This window comes from Anoplopoma fimbria, chromosome 11 (assembly GCF_027596085.1).
Source record: "Anoplopoma fimbria isolate UVic2021 breed Golden Eagle Sablefish chromosome 11, Afim_UVic_2022, whole genome shotgun sequence".
Lineage (NCBI taxonomy): Eukaryota > Metazoa > Chordata > Actinopteri > Perciformes > Anoplopomatidae > Anoplopoma > Anoplopoma fimbria.
Window position 1 is genome coordinate 2,421,501 of NC_072459.1, and position 16,775 is coordinate 2,438,275.

At 39.4% G+C, this 16,775-nt stretch overlaps 2 protein-coding genes across 2 annotated transcripts in view; one reads left to right on the plus strand and one right to left on the minus strand.

Annotated features, from left to right (window-relative positions):
• zgc:55558 (GTPase KRas) overlaps positions 1-3,328 on the plus strand; it is a 4,509-nt gene extending 1,181 nt beyond the window's left edge. Inside the window, exons 3-5 of the mRNA XM_054606734.1 lie at positions 271-449; positions 1,398-1,557; positions 1,713-3,328. Coding sequence (XP_054462709.1) covers positions 271-449; positions 1,398-1,557; positions 1,713-1,826 — 453 coding nt within the window. The 3' untranslated portion in view covers positions 1,827-3,328. The remainder of the gene's footprint in view (positions 1-270; positions 450-1,397; positions 1,558-1,712) is intronic.
• Positions 3,329-3,981: 653 nt separating this feature from the next.
• On the minus strand, positions 3,982-15,715 carry pold1 (polymerase (DNA directed), delta 1, catalytic subunit). Its single transcript, XM_054607147.1, has 27 exons — positions 15,548-15,715; positions 14,111-14,299; positions 13,456-13,569; positions 13,170-13,310; positions 12,864-12,989; positions 12,606-12,774; positions 11,872-11,986; positions 11,594-11,723; positions 11,301-11,467; positions 11,083-11,187; positions 10,763-10,903; positions 10,511-10,621; positions 10,132-10,323; positions 9,954-10,042; positions 9,724-9,840; positions 9,193-9,306; positions 8,802-8,949; positions 7,718-7,813; positions 7,355-7,492; positions 6,976-7,151; positions 5,981-6,133; positions 5,791-5,893; positions 5,541-5,673; positions 5,031-5,144; positions 4,837-4,889; positions 4,347-4,444; positions 3,982-4,253 (listed from the first exon to the last, which is right to left on the minus strand). The coding sequence occupies exons 2-27, from the start codon at positions 14,295-14,297 to the stop codon at positions 4,166-4,168; spliced, it is 3,318 nt and encodes a 1,105-aa protein (XP_054463122.1). The 5' UTR covers positions 14,298-14,299; positions 15,548-15,715; the 3' UTR covers positions 3,982-4,165.
• Between the last annotated feature and the right edge of the window lie 1,060 nt (positions 15,716-16,775).

Here is a 16,775-nt window from a genome sequence, read left to right on the forward strand (position 1 = left end):
CATCACTGGTTAACTCTGCTTAGTAATCTCTTATCTTTGTCACATTGTTGCTTAAAAATCCCCACAAATTGGTTGCAAATCTCTATTTTCACACGGAGCAAAATACGTTTCTGCTAATTTATTACAAAACTCCTCTTCCAACAAAGTCTTGTTGCTACATAACAGTAACAGAGTAACAGTAAAAAAATGATCATGACGCACCCATTGTCACATTTCCTGGCAGACACGTTTTTGTACTGCGTGTATGATCATGTCGATGCTGTGTTTCAGGACTCGTACAGAAAACAGGTGGTGATTGATGGAGAGACTTGTCTGCTGGACATCCTGGACACTGCAGGTCAGGAGGAGTACAGCGCCATGAGGGACCAGTACATGAGAACAGGAGAGGGCTTCCTCTGTGTGTTTGCCATCAACAACACCAAGTCCTTTGAGGACGTTCACCTCTACAGGTACAAGATACTTTGTGGCTCAGGAACACACGTCAGCATTGACAAGCATGAGTAATAAAAAACAGCTGGAAGTTGAAACAAAGGAATACTACTCCATTCAATGGTGTGTGTTTAACTTGGCACAGTCTGTAAGTCAGCTCCGTTATTTTACGACATTCTATTCTATAGATTTTTTATAACATACCATACAATGAGTTTCTTTTATACTTTTGAGACATACTATATGACATTACTTTTTTATGACCTATTACTTTTTTCACCAAACTTTACTATGGCTTTTAATTACTATTCCATGACTTTCATACTATGACCTTTTATGTCATATTATACTATGACTTTTTAAAAACCTTTTTTATGACTTTAAATACTACAACTTTTTTCAACATTTGTGTGGCATACTATACTGTGACTTCATTACTTTTTATGGCTTGTTCTTTCATGACATTCTTTCTCCCCGTTCTATTCTAAGACTTTTTTGGACATGCTATACTTGACTTTTTATGACTTTTTTTTTTGCATTTGTTTGGCATACTGTACTATGCTTATTTTCAAACCATTTTACGCCTGACTACACTTTGACCGCTAATTACTTTTTTCGACATACTATACTTTTTTATGACATACTATTTTTTTTAACATGCTATACTTGACTTTTTATAACAAGCTATACTATTACTTTTTTTCACCATACTATACCTTGACTTTTTTTTCGACATTTTATTATGTCTTACTATAGTTTCTTGTGCTTGCTCAGACCTTAGACAGTCTAGCACTAAAAAGGTTTATTGCTGATCAGCAGGACTTGCGAATTGTACACTAGAATCTTACTCACATTTTTGAACTGATCCAAATACATGAAATAATACTGAAGACAATGTTAGGTGTTGCAAAGATGAAAGTAGGGTGGCCTCAGTCTCTTAGGTGCTTCTGCATTTGTCTGGTCCTCAGAGAGCAGATCAACAGGGTGAAGGACAGTGACAGTGTTCCCATGGTGCTGGTGGGGAACAAGAGCGACCTGAGTACCCGAACGGTGGAGTCACGGCAGGCACAGGAGCTGGCTAGAAGCTACGGAGTACCGTTTGTCGAGACCTCTGCCAAAACCAGACAGGTGCTTAGGAATGACAGTAACTCTTGTATTTATTTATTTTTTTGCATGAGCATTGTTGGAGTAAATAAGACATCTGCAAATCAATGTCTGAAATTCAGCTTTTATTCACAGAGAATTACACATTTATCTTAAATGTTTCTGTCTCTGTCTTGCAGGGTGTGGAAGAAGCTTTTTATTCACTAGTACGGGAGATAAGAAGATACAAGGAGACTAACCGCAGCAACAAGAAGAGCAAAAAGAGCACTCAGAGACGTTGCATAATACTATAGCCAAGCACGCACACACACTTACTCATCCCTAACAGCACTTGTTTTACGCTCACCTTCACACACTGCACCTCCTCTGTCCAGTTGGAAACGTCAGGAAAGCAGAAGTGGCAAAATCCATTTTATACTGTCCACCTTCAGTATGTCACCACATGATACGCAGTGTATGTAAAACGCTGTGAATACTTTATTTTTAATTATTTTGGTCTACCAAATGACTAGAAACTGCAGTTTTTAGAGGAGTTTTTTTTTTCTTTTTTGTTAAGGTTAGCATTTGTGCAAACTTAATCCGAGTCTGTGGTAGAAAGATGGAAGTTGTCTGTAAAGATAGTACTCTTTTACTAATTATAAGCATGTCAAGCCAGTGTTGCAAACCCTTTCTGTTGACTCTTCAGGGGTCAGGGGTTCATGGTGGTCACATCTGGTGACACAGTGGGTCCAAATCTTCTGAATTGTTCTACCATTATTTAGAGAGGTGATATTTGTGATTGCATGGTAAACATCTGACATGAAGTCCCCCTTATAATATGGAAAACAGTGTCACATTTACTAGGATACTGTTTAATGCGAAAATGTTGCTTTCAGATGATTGGTTAAAACTTTTTGGAAGTTTTAAAACATCTGTATCCCCAAACGTGTCCTCTGTAACTTGACACATAACAGCAATATCTAGTTGTTTTTTTCTCCCACGATATGCGAATGAAAATGCTGTACCAGGATAGGATCGCCACAGTAACAAAGTCTAAGAAATAGTTTTTTAGACTCCTAGGTGCACTTTATCATTTCCTGTTATGCATTTATTGTAGAATTTAGGATTAGTTTACTCAGGAATATGGTGTTTTATCAGAACCTGAGGAATAACAGACTGAGTGCTCTGTCAAATGAGTGATTGAGAACTGAGGCCTTTGTCCATCATTGACCAACTGTTTGTTCCACAGAGTCACACTGTATCCCAAAGACCACTTTTAATGCAGTTTTAATGTCTGTCACAGTGTTATTGGTGGTTATGTGATACTACATTCAACATTTGAACACCACTGATGCTGAAACCAGTATTTGACTCCACAGGAAACCTCTAGAGCTCAGCCACATGTTATCCGATCATCCTCGACGATAAGGTCCAAAACAGCGTCAGTTTTTTAAAGCAGTGTTTGTCCTCTTTAAAAATGATGTTGTGGATTACAATTATGTTTTTGTAGCATGACAGACAATGTCACCCAATTTAAAAACATCTTCATTAAGAAAGTGTTGTCCACGTATTTACTAAAATGACATCAAAGTTCAATGAGCCAACTTCAAATGCTTCCTGCTAACAGAAGTGAATCCATCCATTAAGGGTTCCTACTTTGCCATGGTGTTAAACCAGCAGCTTCCAAATGCCTGTTTCACTATCTGGACTTAATGTAGTTCCATTGTTAATTTTTTTGCAAAACTTTTAACAAGTCTCTCACTGACAGCTTTGTAAAATCCTGAATGCACTCTGCTGTAATGAACAATTAAATGTCTTCAGCTTTTATGTCTTGTCTGTTTTCTTTATCTAAGGAGTATCTTTACAAGAGGTTTAAGACGTTAAAGGAATTAAAGGATTTTTACGACATACAATACTCTGACTAACTGTCATACTAAAGTTTGACTTTTATAAGAATTCTTTATTAAGTACTATACTGTGAATACTATACAAAGACAAAAAAATTAAATTACATTATTTGTTATAACATTGAGGGCATTTTGTACTAACATTTTCATATCTAATATTATGGCATGCTATAATGATTTTTTTGACATTCTATAGTATGACTTTTTTTCCCCGACATATTATACTGATTGTTTTTTACTTTTTTCGACTTACCATACTCTGACTTTTTTCTACTTGGAAGAAATGTTGTTTGAGGTTTGACTGAGACAATAGTGTAAAATAGACGGCAAGGAAGTTAATCATTTTATTTCGGAAAAAGTTTGACTTTTACCGTAATGTCAAATTAAGATTAGGGAATGTAGCGTTTTTAATACACCTTAAACCTCTTCGCATACAGGACGTGTCACATGTACATTAACTGTTAACAGCATTGTGGTTCATTATCCTTTATGTCAATTGTTTCAATTCAAATTTTTGCAGTAATTGTAATAATCATACATGACAAAAAGGGATAGATTGCTTTTTGCTTTTATTTTACAAAAGATACCTACATAATATCATTCCATTCATATTAGAAAACAGAGAAATATTGTGATATATACGCATTTTTACAAGCACCAAAAGACATGTAAGAAAAATACAGTGAGACAATAGGAGTCAATGGTCATCTGAAATGAGGCACATAAGGAACATGTGTGTGCGCCTCTCACCATCCAAAACGATTCACCAGCTTGCTCTGGTCATCCAAATCTTTCTGAACCTTCTTCCTCATGTAAAAGATGGGACAATCCCGACTGTAGAGGAGACAGGAGGGACAGTGTTACTCAGGCTTAGTACTGCAGTTAATACAGTTTCAGTAAATATATGCACACGGAATGTATTTGTACCTTGTACAGAGCACATCCTCATGAAGGGAGCCCTGACAACGCTGACACTGAGTCCACAAGCGAGAGAAACGCTCCTCCAGTGTGTTCATGTGCAAGATCTGTAATTATAAAATCTAAATGTTAGGAACTCATTGGACATGACAGTAATGTTTATTTTCAGATATTAACCCCTTAATTCTTAAACAGCACATTAGTCTACCCAGAAATCATGAAGTAAGAAATGAGACTAAATTTAATTTGACATTAAAATAGGCATTCTGCTTAATGTAGTTAAATACATTTGATATCAATTTTCCTTTAATGAATTCCCTGAGCTCTGAGAAGCCACCAGAAGGCATTATGATGATTAACACAAGACAACTATTGATTAAAAATAAGACACTTAATCTTCAAATATAGTCAGAGCTGGGACTTTAACCAAATGAACTTAGCCTTTTTAGTGAAGAAAATCAACATATTAAAGTATGAAGTCTCGTGGAATCTTGCTTACCTCTTTTTGATACAGTTCAGATTCCCTCTTCCTACAGAAATCGCACACAGCCGCTGCAATGACACACACGTTAGATGTCACACATATAAAGCTCTTTATCAACGCTCCCACACACAAAGAAAAGCCTTAATATGGCCTCACAACATAAAGAGGATAACAAACTAGAAATATCTTAAAATTCTGAGCACACACACCATCCGTCTTTAGCACAGCTTTGCAGCCGATACAGGTGCTCCTCCTCTGAGCAAATGCCATGAGGCCGCCGATCTTCGAGGTCAAGACAGTCTTACAGCGCGTGTGGTCTCCCTCTGAAAGACACCAGAGATTTGCCAGCAGCATTAAGTTTTAAAACTTGAAAAGATAATTCATGCGTAGTGTCATATATTTAACTAGCATACTTGTATTGTGTATTGTGTTAAGTTTCTTTATGAGAACTGTGTAGCTTTGGTTGTTATAATGCTGGCGAGGTTAAATATCACCCATTAGATTTCTGCACACGATCAATCTACAGGTTATAAAAAAAAAGTGAATTCTGTAAAGATACACTTTAAAACACCAAAAGTGGTATCTAAAAGTTCTAAAGTCAAGAAAGTCAGATAATCTCACAAAAACATAAATAAGTAATTGAGGATAAAATGAGTCTCAGCTAATTTCCTAAATTATGACTACTTGAGACTGTGATGTGTGTCCGTTTGAAGGCTTACTGAGCAGGACGTTTTCTGCCTTGCTCTCTCCCAGGATGGGCTCAAATATTCTCAGCAGGGGTTTGGACAGCTGCTGCTCCAGGTAGTATTGTGTGTCGATGGGAATGGTGTTCTCCAGCACAAAGATCGGGTCCTTAAATGATATGCGGAAGAATCCCGATTATCATGGAGGTTAAATATGCACAATAAGAAAAGGGTGATGCACAATTTAAATCAAGTTATTTAGACAGTGAAGGATGAAACTACAGACCTCTGACTTCATGTAAGCCGCTACTCCCTTTGCAGCCTTAATGATGACATATGGAACTCGGTCTCCCAGGTTTGGGGCGCTGCCAGCATCTCTTTTCCTCATCCTGTAAAACATCTGTATTAATGATCCAGTTCACCAATACCACACGCACAAACATTTACCCTTTGAGTATTATTGGATATGAACAGACCTCTCAGCCAGCTCCACGTGCGCCTGTTTGCCAGCGTACTCCTGGGCAGTTCGCGTTAGCTCCTTGGTGATGACAAGCTGACTGATGTCGATGCGGTTGCACAGCAGGTCTGAGATCACTTCTTTAGCATGAGCCACAGCACCCTGGGGATCCCTGACAAAACATACCATCAGCTGTGATTATTTTCATAACAAATGAACAGCTCATTGTGCAGGCTTTTCTCACACAATGTACGTGGCAATATCTATGAAAGTAATGCACTATAATTTGTATATAACCCATGCAATAAATTCTTACAGTATGTATTTCACATAATCGTGAGCAAGGACAGGTGATGTAGTATAAAGACCGATAAAGTCAGCGTAGACAAGTCAGGCTGGATGTAAAAACCAGGGTTTCCGAACACTTTTTACCAATGAATGTTCAAATCTTTTCCATTATATTAGACCCCATTTCCATGACTTTATTTAAGAAGTTAAAAATAGGTAGGCCTATATTGTGATTATAGGGCACCATACTGAGCTTTTTCCAGTGTGTCATGCCCCAAGAAAGACATTTTAACAAACTGTAGCACCAAATATGGAATTGGGGTGAATACTACAAGGATTGGTTGAATCACAGAGTCCACAGCCCAGGGGAACAGGGGATAGTGTGGTTCAGATTTAGCATCTGAATACAAGTTTATATATTTTTGGATATAAAAATCAAATAGTTGAAGGATCATGAATTTTATAAAGTAAAAAAATGTCATGTTACAACTTTACATCACACTATTAATAAAGGGTATTAATGAAGTGTGTAAGAATTGAATAGAAAAAAAGGAAATGGATGAAATCATCTTTGAACTTCTAACACAGCTGACAATGCATTATGTACAGAATGTGTGTGTGTGTGTGTGTGTGTGTGTGTGTGTGTGTGTGTGTGTGTGTGTGTGTGTGTGTGTGTGTGTGTGTGTGTGTGTGTGTGTGTGTGTGTGTGTGTGTGTGTGTGTTTACCTGTCTATGAGGATTTTCTGCAGACATGTGTTGATAAGGTTAGCGACCAGAGGGCAATTGTCTCTGCGGACAGTTTCAATGCCTTTACAGTCCATCTTTTCATGTGTGTCTGCACTGCCAGAGAAGTAAAGGCCTGCGTAACGCTTCTTGTTGATCAGCAGGTACGGGTAGTACACCTGTGGAAGTGACAAATACAAGTTCTCATTAGCTGAGAGGATGCTCCAACTCTCCTGTGGTCCTAAATCCTCGCTCTTACATTTTGAAACAGTTTCTGATTCTCAAAGATGCACTCAGGCCAGAAGTGTCAATCAACAACTTCCACAGATCTTGAAATGACTGGGACGAGTGCTTTGATAAATAGTGTCAACGGAAACTGTACCTTCTCAAACTCCAGTTTGATGGGCGGTGTGAAATGGGACGATATCCACTCTGCTGCCTCCGTTCCGATATCCATCGCCTCCCTCACTGTGGGAACCCCAAGCTTAACCATGACGGAATCTGTGTCCCCATAAATAACCTTTAAAAGATAATAAACAAAACTATAATTTAAACAATCTGAGCACAAAGTGGGTCCATCGAACGCATCAGATTGTAGGTTGCATACGTATAGTCAGCTAAAAACTCCATAACAGTATTTATTGAAATAAAAAAAGCAGATATGTTAACTTATAAATGGTTAACCATTAAAAAAAAATGAAGAAGAGTTTGGGTCAGAATTGGTGCAGCTACATGTATTCCTCACCTTGGCATCACCTTGGTAACCATTGGAAATGGTGTACTTGGACTCAACCAGCTGTTTGGTTTGCTCAATCATCTGTCTTCCAAAACCTGTGACGCTCTAAACGGGAAAAAAAGGAACATATTAAAGAAGTTTGGCATTCAATTATCTGCAGTGTTTGAAAAAGCTTTCGTGGACGAAACTCCGACACATTACAGGCCATAAGTTTCAGTGTGTTAGAAAAATGTTTTATCCTAAAACAGCTCATGTAGAATACAGCAGTCATCTGCTCAGCTCTCTGCAAGAGTTTACCAAAGTAAGTCAACCTCCCACAAAACATCCTGTCGTGGTTCAGCTTTACACTTGCAGTTACTTTTTGTGAAGTTTATACCCGTTTCTATGAAAACACTAATCTTTGCTCTACATCTGATGTTACTTTGACGTCACACCGGTGCCAAACAGTGGGAAGAGTGACGGCAAGTCAAGTGGAGACAACATTATTTAGAATGAATGAATAACAGTTGTGTTTGGCTGGAATTGTAAACATTAGATATGTTAAGAGACAGCGTGTTGATAGTGGTGTTTAAGAGCGATGACCTACCAGCATCTGAGCAGACCACAGTGACATTTACGAGTTTGTTTACATGATGTTTTATGTGCTGCCGCTGAGTATGAGAGCAGTGCTCTTTTCCCTTGTAAATGTTTTGTTTGATTGCCCATTCAACAAGCTAACATGAAGGACATGTGTTCATGTTTGTTACTTAGATAAGGAGACTAGCAGGAGAGCTTATCTGCATTGTTGTTCAGAGTCTGTGGCTCATGTGTTGTGTAGCATGATGCAGTTTGGCTCAGTGTGGCTGTCTGCTTTGCCTACAAAAGATCACTGATGGTGAATGGCTGTACTGGCTGTAACCATATGGTATTAATGTTGATAAATCAATAATGAAACCAATGCAAAATAAAATGTAAATGTCCCTCTTTTGGTTGCAGATTTTTTTCTCAAAGGATAAAACAGTGATTTACAGAGTAGACATGCATGCTGTTCCAGATGAAAATGTAAATTCAGCTGGACTTAACATAAGTATGAGACCCAGAGTCAAGTGCTCACCTGTGAGATCTCCAAGCAGGGCAGCTTGCCCACCTGAGCTCCAGTGAAGCCATAGACAGAGTTCGCACTGATTTTGAGCGCCAGCTGTCGGCCGTCCAGCACCTGCCTCTTGAAAGGATCAGTCTCCTTCTTTAGCTCTGTTTTGGCCCTGTGGACCGAGAATGGGATAAGCTGAGAAGGAAGCCACTTGTGACTGGTACACCCCTATATTATATTTTTTAGAGTTAACATTTTCATAGCAAGAGTAAAACACATTAAACAGTAGTTGTAAATCAGGGGGATCAAAAGTTACCAGGCTTAGCAGTAAATATACAGTTTAAGGTACAGTGGGACTGAAGCAGTCTATGGAGTTGCTAAATTGACACTCTAGTTGCATTTTCATTATTCAAACCTCTTCCTGGCAGACAGTAGGTTTTCCAGGATCTCAGGTAGAAGTCCTTTCCTTACAGAGCTTTTCACAAACATGTCGCCAGTCGGAGTCTTGATGAAGTCCTCTGGTGAGAGGCTGAAAACATACAAACGCTTCAGATATTAGCTCATTGTGTTGATACTAAACATAAAAAGTGTTTTACATGGTCATTTAGAAAGAACAGATCAAAGAAGAATCAATAAATAATATATTTTTGAGGTGTCACTTAGTAGTGTCTATAAAAAAAAAAAAAAAATGTAACAAGGGCTTATTAAACGTATATGGAAAATCACATTCAACTCATAAGAAAGTGGCATAATGCATTTTATTTCAAAAAACATGTTTCAGATGCATGAAGACAAAGTTTAGTAAACTAAAGCTGTTCAGACCCTTTTTAAACTTCATAATCATGTGTTTATTAGAGATTTCTTTCACCTGTCCAAGGGGGAACTAGCAGACTGACAAAACAAAAGCACATTGTTTTTGTGGTCTTTATAAAAAGGAACTGCTCACCTCTGTTTCTCCAGTGAGCCCTTCTGAAGCAGGGTTGTGTAGCACAGATTGTGAGCCATCATAATGGACGGATACAAGGAGGAGAAATCCAGGGTGGCAATAGGTACGCTGTAATACCTACACAGAGAAGAAGGTGGTGATGGAAAGGTATAAGAGAATATTGCACATACATAACCATCAACACCAGGAGCAGAGAGGAGTCATACACTCACACAAACAGATGTACATACCCTTTCTCTGGCTCAATGACAGTGGCTCCAGTGTAGTCTTCTCCTCCTTCTGTCTTTACAACAGGCATGACCAGGTCGTGTTTCATGGCCTTAACATGTGCAGAAAGACACTTACAGTTTCCACCCTTAAAGCTGTATACATGCACAAGTATCTGTCCAATGTGTTTGCCTTTGTTACCTGTCGTAGAAGCTGAGAGACGACTTTGATCTGCTGTCCTCTTGAGAGCAGGTAGGTGAGAGGCACGCCGGTCACTCTGGCCATCTCCATGTAGTTAATCACACACATCAGCTTCTGCAGCAAGCGCAGCGGGAGGTAGGCGTCTTTGAGGCAGTAGACAGCCAGCCGTCGACGCGTCTGCTCGTTTCCATTCTGTGATGGAGGAGGAAAACGGGGGGAAGGAAAGATGTAGAAAAACAGCAACAACTCTTAGTTTTTTTTAAGCTTACATCATTTATTTTAGATGTGTGATGGGAACAGAAATATTATCCATAAATGCATGATGCCATTTCCATCTGCTCTTATCCATATACAACAAGGTTACTGGTTTGTGCTTTACCTGCAGATCAGTGATGATGGAGTGCTGCACATCCTCTTTCTGTTCTTGCAGGAAGTGGAAACTCACAGCGTTCAGTGTGTACGAGCGCAGTTTATAGTCCCTGAGGAGAACCTGAGAGAATCACACCAATCAGACTGTGTGCAGATTCTTTTCCTGAAAATGTTCATACCCGTGCAATGCACCACAATCTGACTGTTTAGTAACTTAAATATTAGTAAAGTCATGATTGCTGTTGCTGAAGTTGAAGCTGACCTGCAGTAGATCAAACTGAACCCGGCCTTCCATGTTAATGATCTTGTTCTCTCTGCGGCCCATCTGCTTGCTCTGGAAGTTTAGGTCTCGCAAGACCGACTTAATGCCTCGCACTCGGCCAAGGTAGGGAAAGAGGTTTACCTGAACACAAAAGAACAGGATTTAATGAGAAAAGGGGTTAAAACAGAAACGGCTTATTAAAGTTTTTCTACTAGAAATAAATTCTTCTGGATGCATTGTTTAAGTGCATTACTCTTAATCTGGTGATTTTAGGCCTTGGCATTGCATTGAAATGGTAAACAAATGTGGCTCCATCTAACCTTTAAAGTAGCTGCCCTGTTGAGCAAGTAGGGAAAGTCAAAGTTTTGAATGTTGTATCCAGTGATGATGTCTGGGTCCACAGTCCTCAAAAACTCCGCCCAGCTCTGCTCACAGAAAACAGAAACAGAAACTCAATGACGTTATTAGAAAAGGGGAGGAGGAAAACATGTCAGAATTCTCATGTTTTGCAGTGTCTTAATGAAACCAGTGTGTATACCTGCAGTAGCTGTTTCTCCTGTGTAAAGCACAATATCTGTGAGCCCACAATGCTGGCACAGGACTGGAGAGTGAACACGGTGCGAATGAAGGGCTCTGTCTCACCCTGCCGCTGCACCATCGACGCTATCTGAATCACAGGGTCTTTGTCTGCCTCTGGGAAGATTCCTGGAGAGAAAAGAGTCGACACAAGAGTCAAGCTCTGCATTTGCTTTTCATCAAGTATGATCGGGCCTCATAGACAAAAAGTATGGGGTAATAATGAGAATGACAAAGAGAAGGAAAGAAACCCACCTTTTCTTCCTGCACACTCAATGTCAAAGCTGAGCACCCTGAGTGGTGCAATCCTCTGCCAGTCTCCCTCTGCAGGGTGACTGATCAAATCTGTCCATCCCACATCCACCTCATACTGACACAAGGACACCTGAAGGACAAAAACAGTGGTTCATGAGCACCGTTAGTAAAAGCCTGATTAAACAGTTTTTATATGACGGCACTCAGAGGGAAGTGAACTGCTGACCAATGTAGCGTCACGGCCATGTGTTCTACTGACAGGTGTGAACCAGACATACCTTGCCTGGGTACCGAGAATCTGTGGCCCCCGTGCTCTTCTCTTCACGCACTCTGTACTTGCTTTTGGGAAGTTCAATCCAGCAGCATCCCACCACATCACTATCCACCATAAACCTGACAACACAGAGAGCTTATTAAGCTGAAAAATACAGCTTTCCTGTTGCTTTTACTCATCAGTTGATCTGTGAGAAAGTCAGTGCAAAAATCCTTTTTAACTTAAGCATACACAAATTAATCTCAATAAGTATATTCTGAGGTACTTCCATCATACAACTAAATTGTTATATAAACATGAGATGCATTTCCATGTTTTTGTTTTCTATGGTTATTTTACATGCACCACAGGTTGCATTAAGCTTGCGTCCTGCACAGGCAAGTAGCCAGAAAGTTGTCAGGGTGGCAAGTTCACAATAATTTGTCTGCTTACATGAGCCTAGAAAAACATTTGGAGTACAGTCTCATGCAGGTGACTTGATGATTGTCTCTTGACTATTGCTATTTCTTCCTTCTGTGCTCATTATGTGGGTTGTGAGCAAATGATCAAATCAATTTAGAGACCTCTTCAAATTCCACAAAATTCCATGACTTTCATGGCAATGTAATGTCAGCATTGTATGAAAATGATCCATTCACAAAAAATATTATGTAAAAAATCAAAAGTCATGCTTTCATATCACTGTTAACCCGTCAAATCACTTTTACCATTTTGATAAAAAAATAAAAATACACACACCTTATCTCAAAATCTATGTTGGCCTCATAGGATGGGTAACCCTGGATGGGGAAAGGTCCAAACTTGAAGCCCTGCTCCAGCAGTCTCTTTGCTGGGGCGATGAGACGAGGCATCGCCATGGTTATCCGCAAAAACTCCAGACTGCGTTTCCCATGGTAACCATACATGCCTGCAGGAAAAATAAAATAAAAACTTATACACAACTGTATTTAGTGAATAGCAAATACACATGAGCATTTGAACAGCACTTGTACTCACTCTCTTTGCGGGTGATGTCCACAGCCAACACTGTGACAGAGATGTTGTCCTTATTGGATCGCATGTCCTTCAAGACAACAGAGTTCAACTCTCTTTTAAATTCACCCAGGTGATCAGATGTGAAACCTTTTCAAAAGAAGCAGAAAGAGGGAAACATTGCAAAGCTGAAATCATTCTGAAAGCAGATATGCCCAAATAACAGATACGTGTTCTACGTAGAGACTTTTTAATAGTAACTGACTGAAAGGTATTGTATTGAGGAACTGTGTCTGTATACTCACATACTGAAATAAAGGGAGTACTCACCACTTGGTGCCGGAACATAGAAGTAAGGGGCAAAGCCGTGGATGTGGCAGCACACACTGATGCCACTGTCTGTCACCCCAAACATCCGAATGATTGGGACATTTCCTTGTGACTGACCAGGCATGCCAGCCACCGTTGCCCCTGCACAACACAAAAGTGGAAACAACTTGCATACCGTTTCTTCTCACCTACAGCGACAGCATTTGAGCAGTTGGATATGTTCAACACTCTCATCTAGATCAAAACGACAAAGTAACGATAACTCAAAGCTATCTTTGATAATTACCTAAATAATAGTCGAGATCAATCTGCTGAAACACCAACGTATCCGACGACGGGTCCAGTGAAGGGGCATCAGGCCGCCGCCAACGAGGGTTAAGGTCTGCTGAGAAGAGGTCGCCTGAGGAAACAAGGCAATAAGACGGACACAAAAACAAAGGGCATTATTTTGTTGACTCAATAGCTTTAGCCAAGAACAGATAAAGTGTTGTCAGAAATTGTACAAACACAGTAAGGGTAATTTCCTGGAAAGACACATAACTTGTTCCACAGTTGCAAATTACTTGAAGCACACACCTGCATTATTCACAATGCATAGCTATCCATCTAGCTATACCTGCATATCCTTGAGGGTCATGACAAAGCCGACAAGTTAAGCATGCTGAATTCTCCAAGGCACAAATGGATTAACAATTAAACCATTCAGACTGATTTGTTAGAGCTACCAGCCACAAAAATGACTTACCTAAAAGTGAGAAAAAACACCCTGTAAAATATATATAATAATTATTCTACAGGTAGCTAGGTTCTGCAAAAATGACTCTCTGTAGCTGTGCTTGTTGAACAGAATCATAGGCATCAGTATGTGACATATAGAAGTTCTGATACAGGTCTGCATGTCATTAAAATGACTCAATAATCTCTTGTTGTGCAGTACTCACCTACGGGTATAACGTCATGGCCTGCCTGCCCCTCCGTCTCCTCTGCCTCCAGCTCTGCTTCCTCAAACATGGACAATTCCTCTTCAAACTGCGATGGACTGTCTTCCCATTCACCAGTTGATTTACCCCGTTTGGCCTGGGACGCACCGCCCACAAAGGGGCCACCATTGCGTCTTTTAAAGTCCATGCCTTTAAGAAACATCAGAGAAAGCACATTAGGGAAGATGATTACAGAGAAGAAGGAAACAAATCTGAACTAAGTTGAGCAGTCACTGATGATAGCATAGCAATAAACCCTTTAGTAAAACAACACATGCCTGCAGTGCTACTTTTAAGAGCTTATCAACACCAAACAATACACATGAAAGGTTTGACATAATGTGCTTTGTGTTAATATTCCCTTGTACTGGCCAATGCATGAAACTCTGTAGGCTGTGGTGGGTTTGGGTGGATTGAGAAAATAAGTGAATTAAAAAAAAAAGTGATTGCACATGAGGGATAAAAGTGCAATAAATTAAATGACAAGATAAATGGCACCAAGAACAGAATACAGTTGCATGGACCCCTCAACTTCATCTGATGCCTGCTTTGTTGCATGCTTTGTTGCCTAGTTTGTTGCCTAGTTTGTTGCCTGCTTTGTTGCATAGTTTGTTGCATGCTTTGTTGCCTAGTTTGTTGCCTGCTTTGTTGCATAGTTTGTTGCCTAGTTTGTTGCCTGCTTTGTTGCCTAGTTTGTTGCATGCTTTGTTGCCTAGTTTGTTGCCTAGTTTGTTGCCTGCTTTGTTGCCTGCTTTGTTGCCTAGTTTGTTGCCTAGTTTGTTGCATGCTTTGTTGCCTAGTTTGTTGCATAATTTGTTGCCTGCTTTGTTGCCTAGTTTGTTGCCTGCTTTGTTGCCTGCTTTGTTGCCTGCTTTGTTGCATAGTTTGTTGCCTAGTTTGTTGCCTAGTTTGTTGCATGCTTTGTTGCCTGCTTTGTTGCCTAGTTTGTTGCCTGCTTTGTTGCATAGTTTGTTGCCTAGTTTGTTGCATGCTTTGTTGCTAGTTTGTTGCCTAGTTTGTTGCCTGCTTTGTTGCCTAGTTTGTTGCCTAGTTTGTTGCCTGCTTTGTTGCCTGCTTTGTTGCCTAGTTTGTTGCCTAGTTTGTTGCCCGCTTTGTTAGAGTACTAGTTAGAGTACTAGTTAGAGTACTAGTTAGAGCACTAGTTAGAGCACTAGTTAGAGCACTAGTTAGAGCACTAGTTAGAGCACTAGTTAGAGTACTAGTTAGAGCACTAGTTAGAGTACTAGTTAGAGTACTAGTTAGTTAGCTTCCTGTGTGTAGTCTGTGTTAGCTGCATGTTGCTAACACTGACAAATCTCGCGCCAAAGCTGACCTTCCTGAGAAACTCGTCCAAACAACAACATCACCTGATAAACTTTCAAACGAGGCAGTAAATACCTGGTGGTGAGTTCTCTTCTGCAGACCCCGGCTGACAACAGATCCCGCCACTCTGCTTCAATTCGTGAACTCTCACCCAGGGAAAGCGCGGAATTTTTTTTCGTTTCTAGGCTCAACAGCGAAGGAATGGACAGTGACGTCACGGACGGGGCGGAGACTCAACGGTAAAGATAAGGAAGTGGAACGCGGCTCTGACTCTACCCCAGTTAATGCTCCCCCGGAAGTGACGTAACAACGTACGCGTCAGAGAAGGGGGGGAAATCTTTTAATTTTATTATGTTTTTGTATTAATAACATCCAAAAATAACAATTTACACAACATAAACGTTATTTTTTTTTTTCTATTTTTATTTTATTTTTATTTTATTTTAATTAAAGCATGGAAGTAAACACAAGAAGGAGGACCGTGTACTCCACCGGAAGTGACGTAACAACGTACGCATCAGAGAAGGGGGGAAAATCTTTTAATTTTATTTAGTTTTTGAGTTAACTACATCCAATAATAACAATTTACGCAACATAAACGCTATTTTTTCTATTTTTATTTTATTTTAATTAAAGCATGGAAGTAAACACTCACAGGAAGGAGGACCGTGTACTCCCCCGGAAGTGACGTAACAACGTACGCATCAGAGAAGGGGGGAAATCTTTTAATTTTATTTAGTTTTTGTATTAATAACATCCAATAATAACAATTTACACAACATAAACGCTATTGTTTTCTATTTTTATTTTTTTTAAATTTTATTTTATTTTCAATTGCTTAACAAACAAATGATGTTTTAGGTCAACCTCATAGACTGTATATAAGAAGGGTCTGCCTTCATTACTACCTTTATACATTTGAGTTGTTTTATTTTTAACAATAAGATTTATTGTTGACAGTTTGATAATTATATTCCCCTGCACTTCTAATGTGCTCAGCATTTATCTCGCCCGCTTACATAAATTATTTGTGCAGTTACGTCATTATCATATGGTTTTAGATTTTAATGATAATGCAGTATACAAGAAAGGCAACAGTGTTTTGTTTTTTGTTTTTCTGCATATGTCTGCAGGCGATGTTAACATTAATCAACGATGAACTCAGTTTGGCACCGTATGGACTGATGATATAAACAACAGGCCTATAGTCACACGATTACAAATAGGTGCCATTCAATACTCCAGAGGGAGTTCACTTGAGTGTTGGTTGTTTAAGCTTTATTTATTTAGGAAATTTCATTGA

Coding starts and splice junctions, on each gene's coding strand:
- pold1 (XM_054607147.1), bottom strand. CDS start 14,297: ATGGACTTTAAAAGACGCAATGGTGGCCCCTTTGTGGGCGGTGCGTCC. Junction 11,724..11,871: donor ATTCTCGGTACCCAGGCAAG/GTATGTCTGGTT, acceptor TTTGTCCTTCAG/GTGTCCTTGTGTCAGTATGA. Junction 5,674..5,790: donor CGGCTTACATGAAGTCAGAG/GTCTGTAGTTTC, acceptor ATATCATTTAAG/GACCCGATCTTTGTGCTGGA.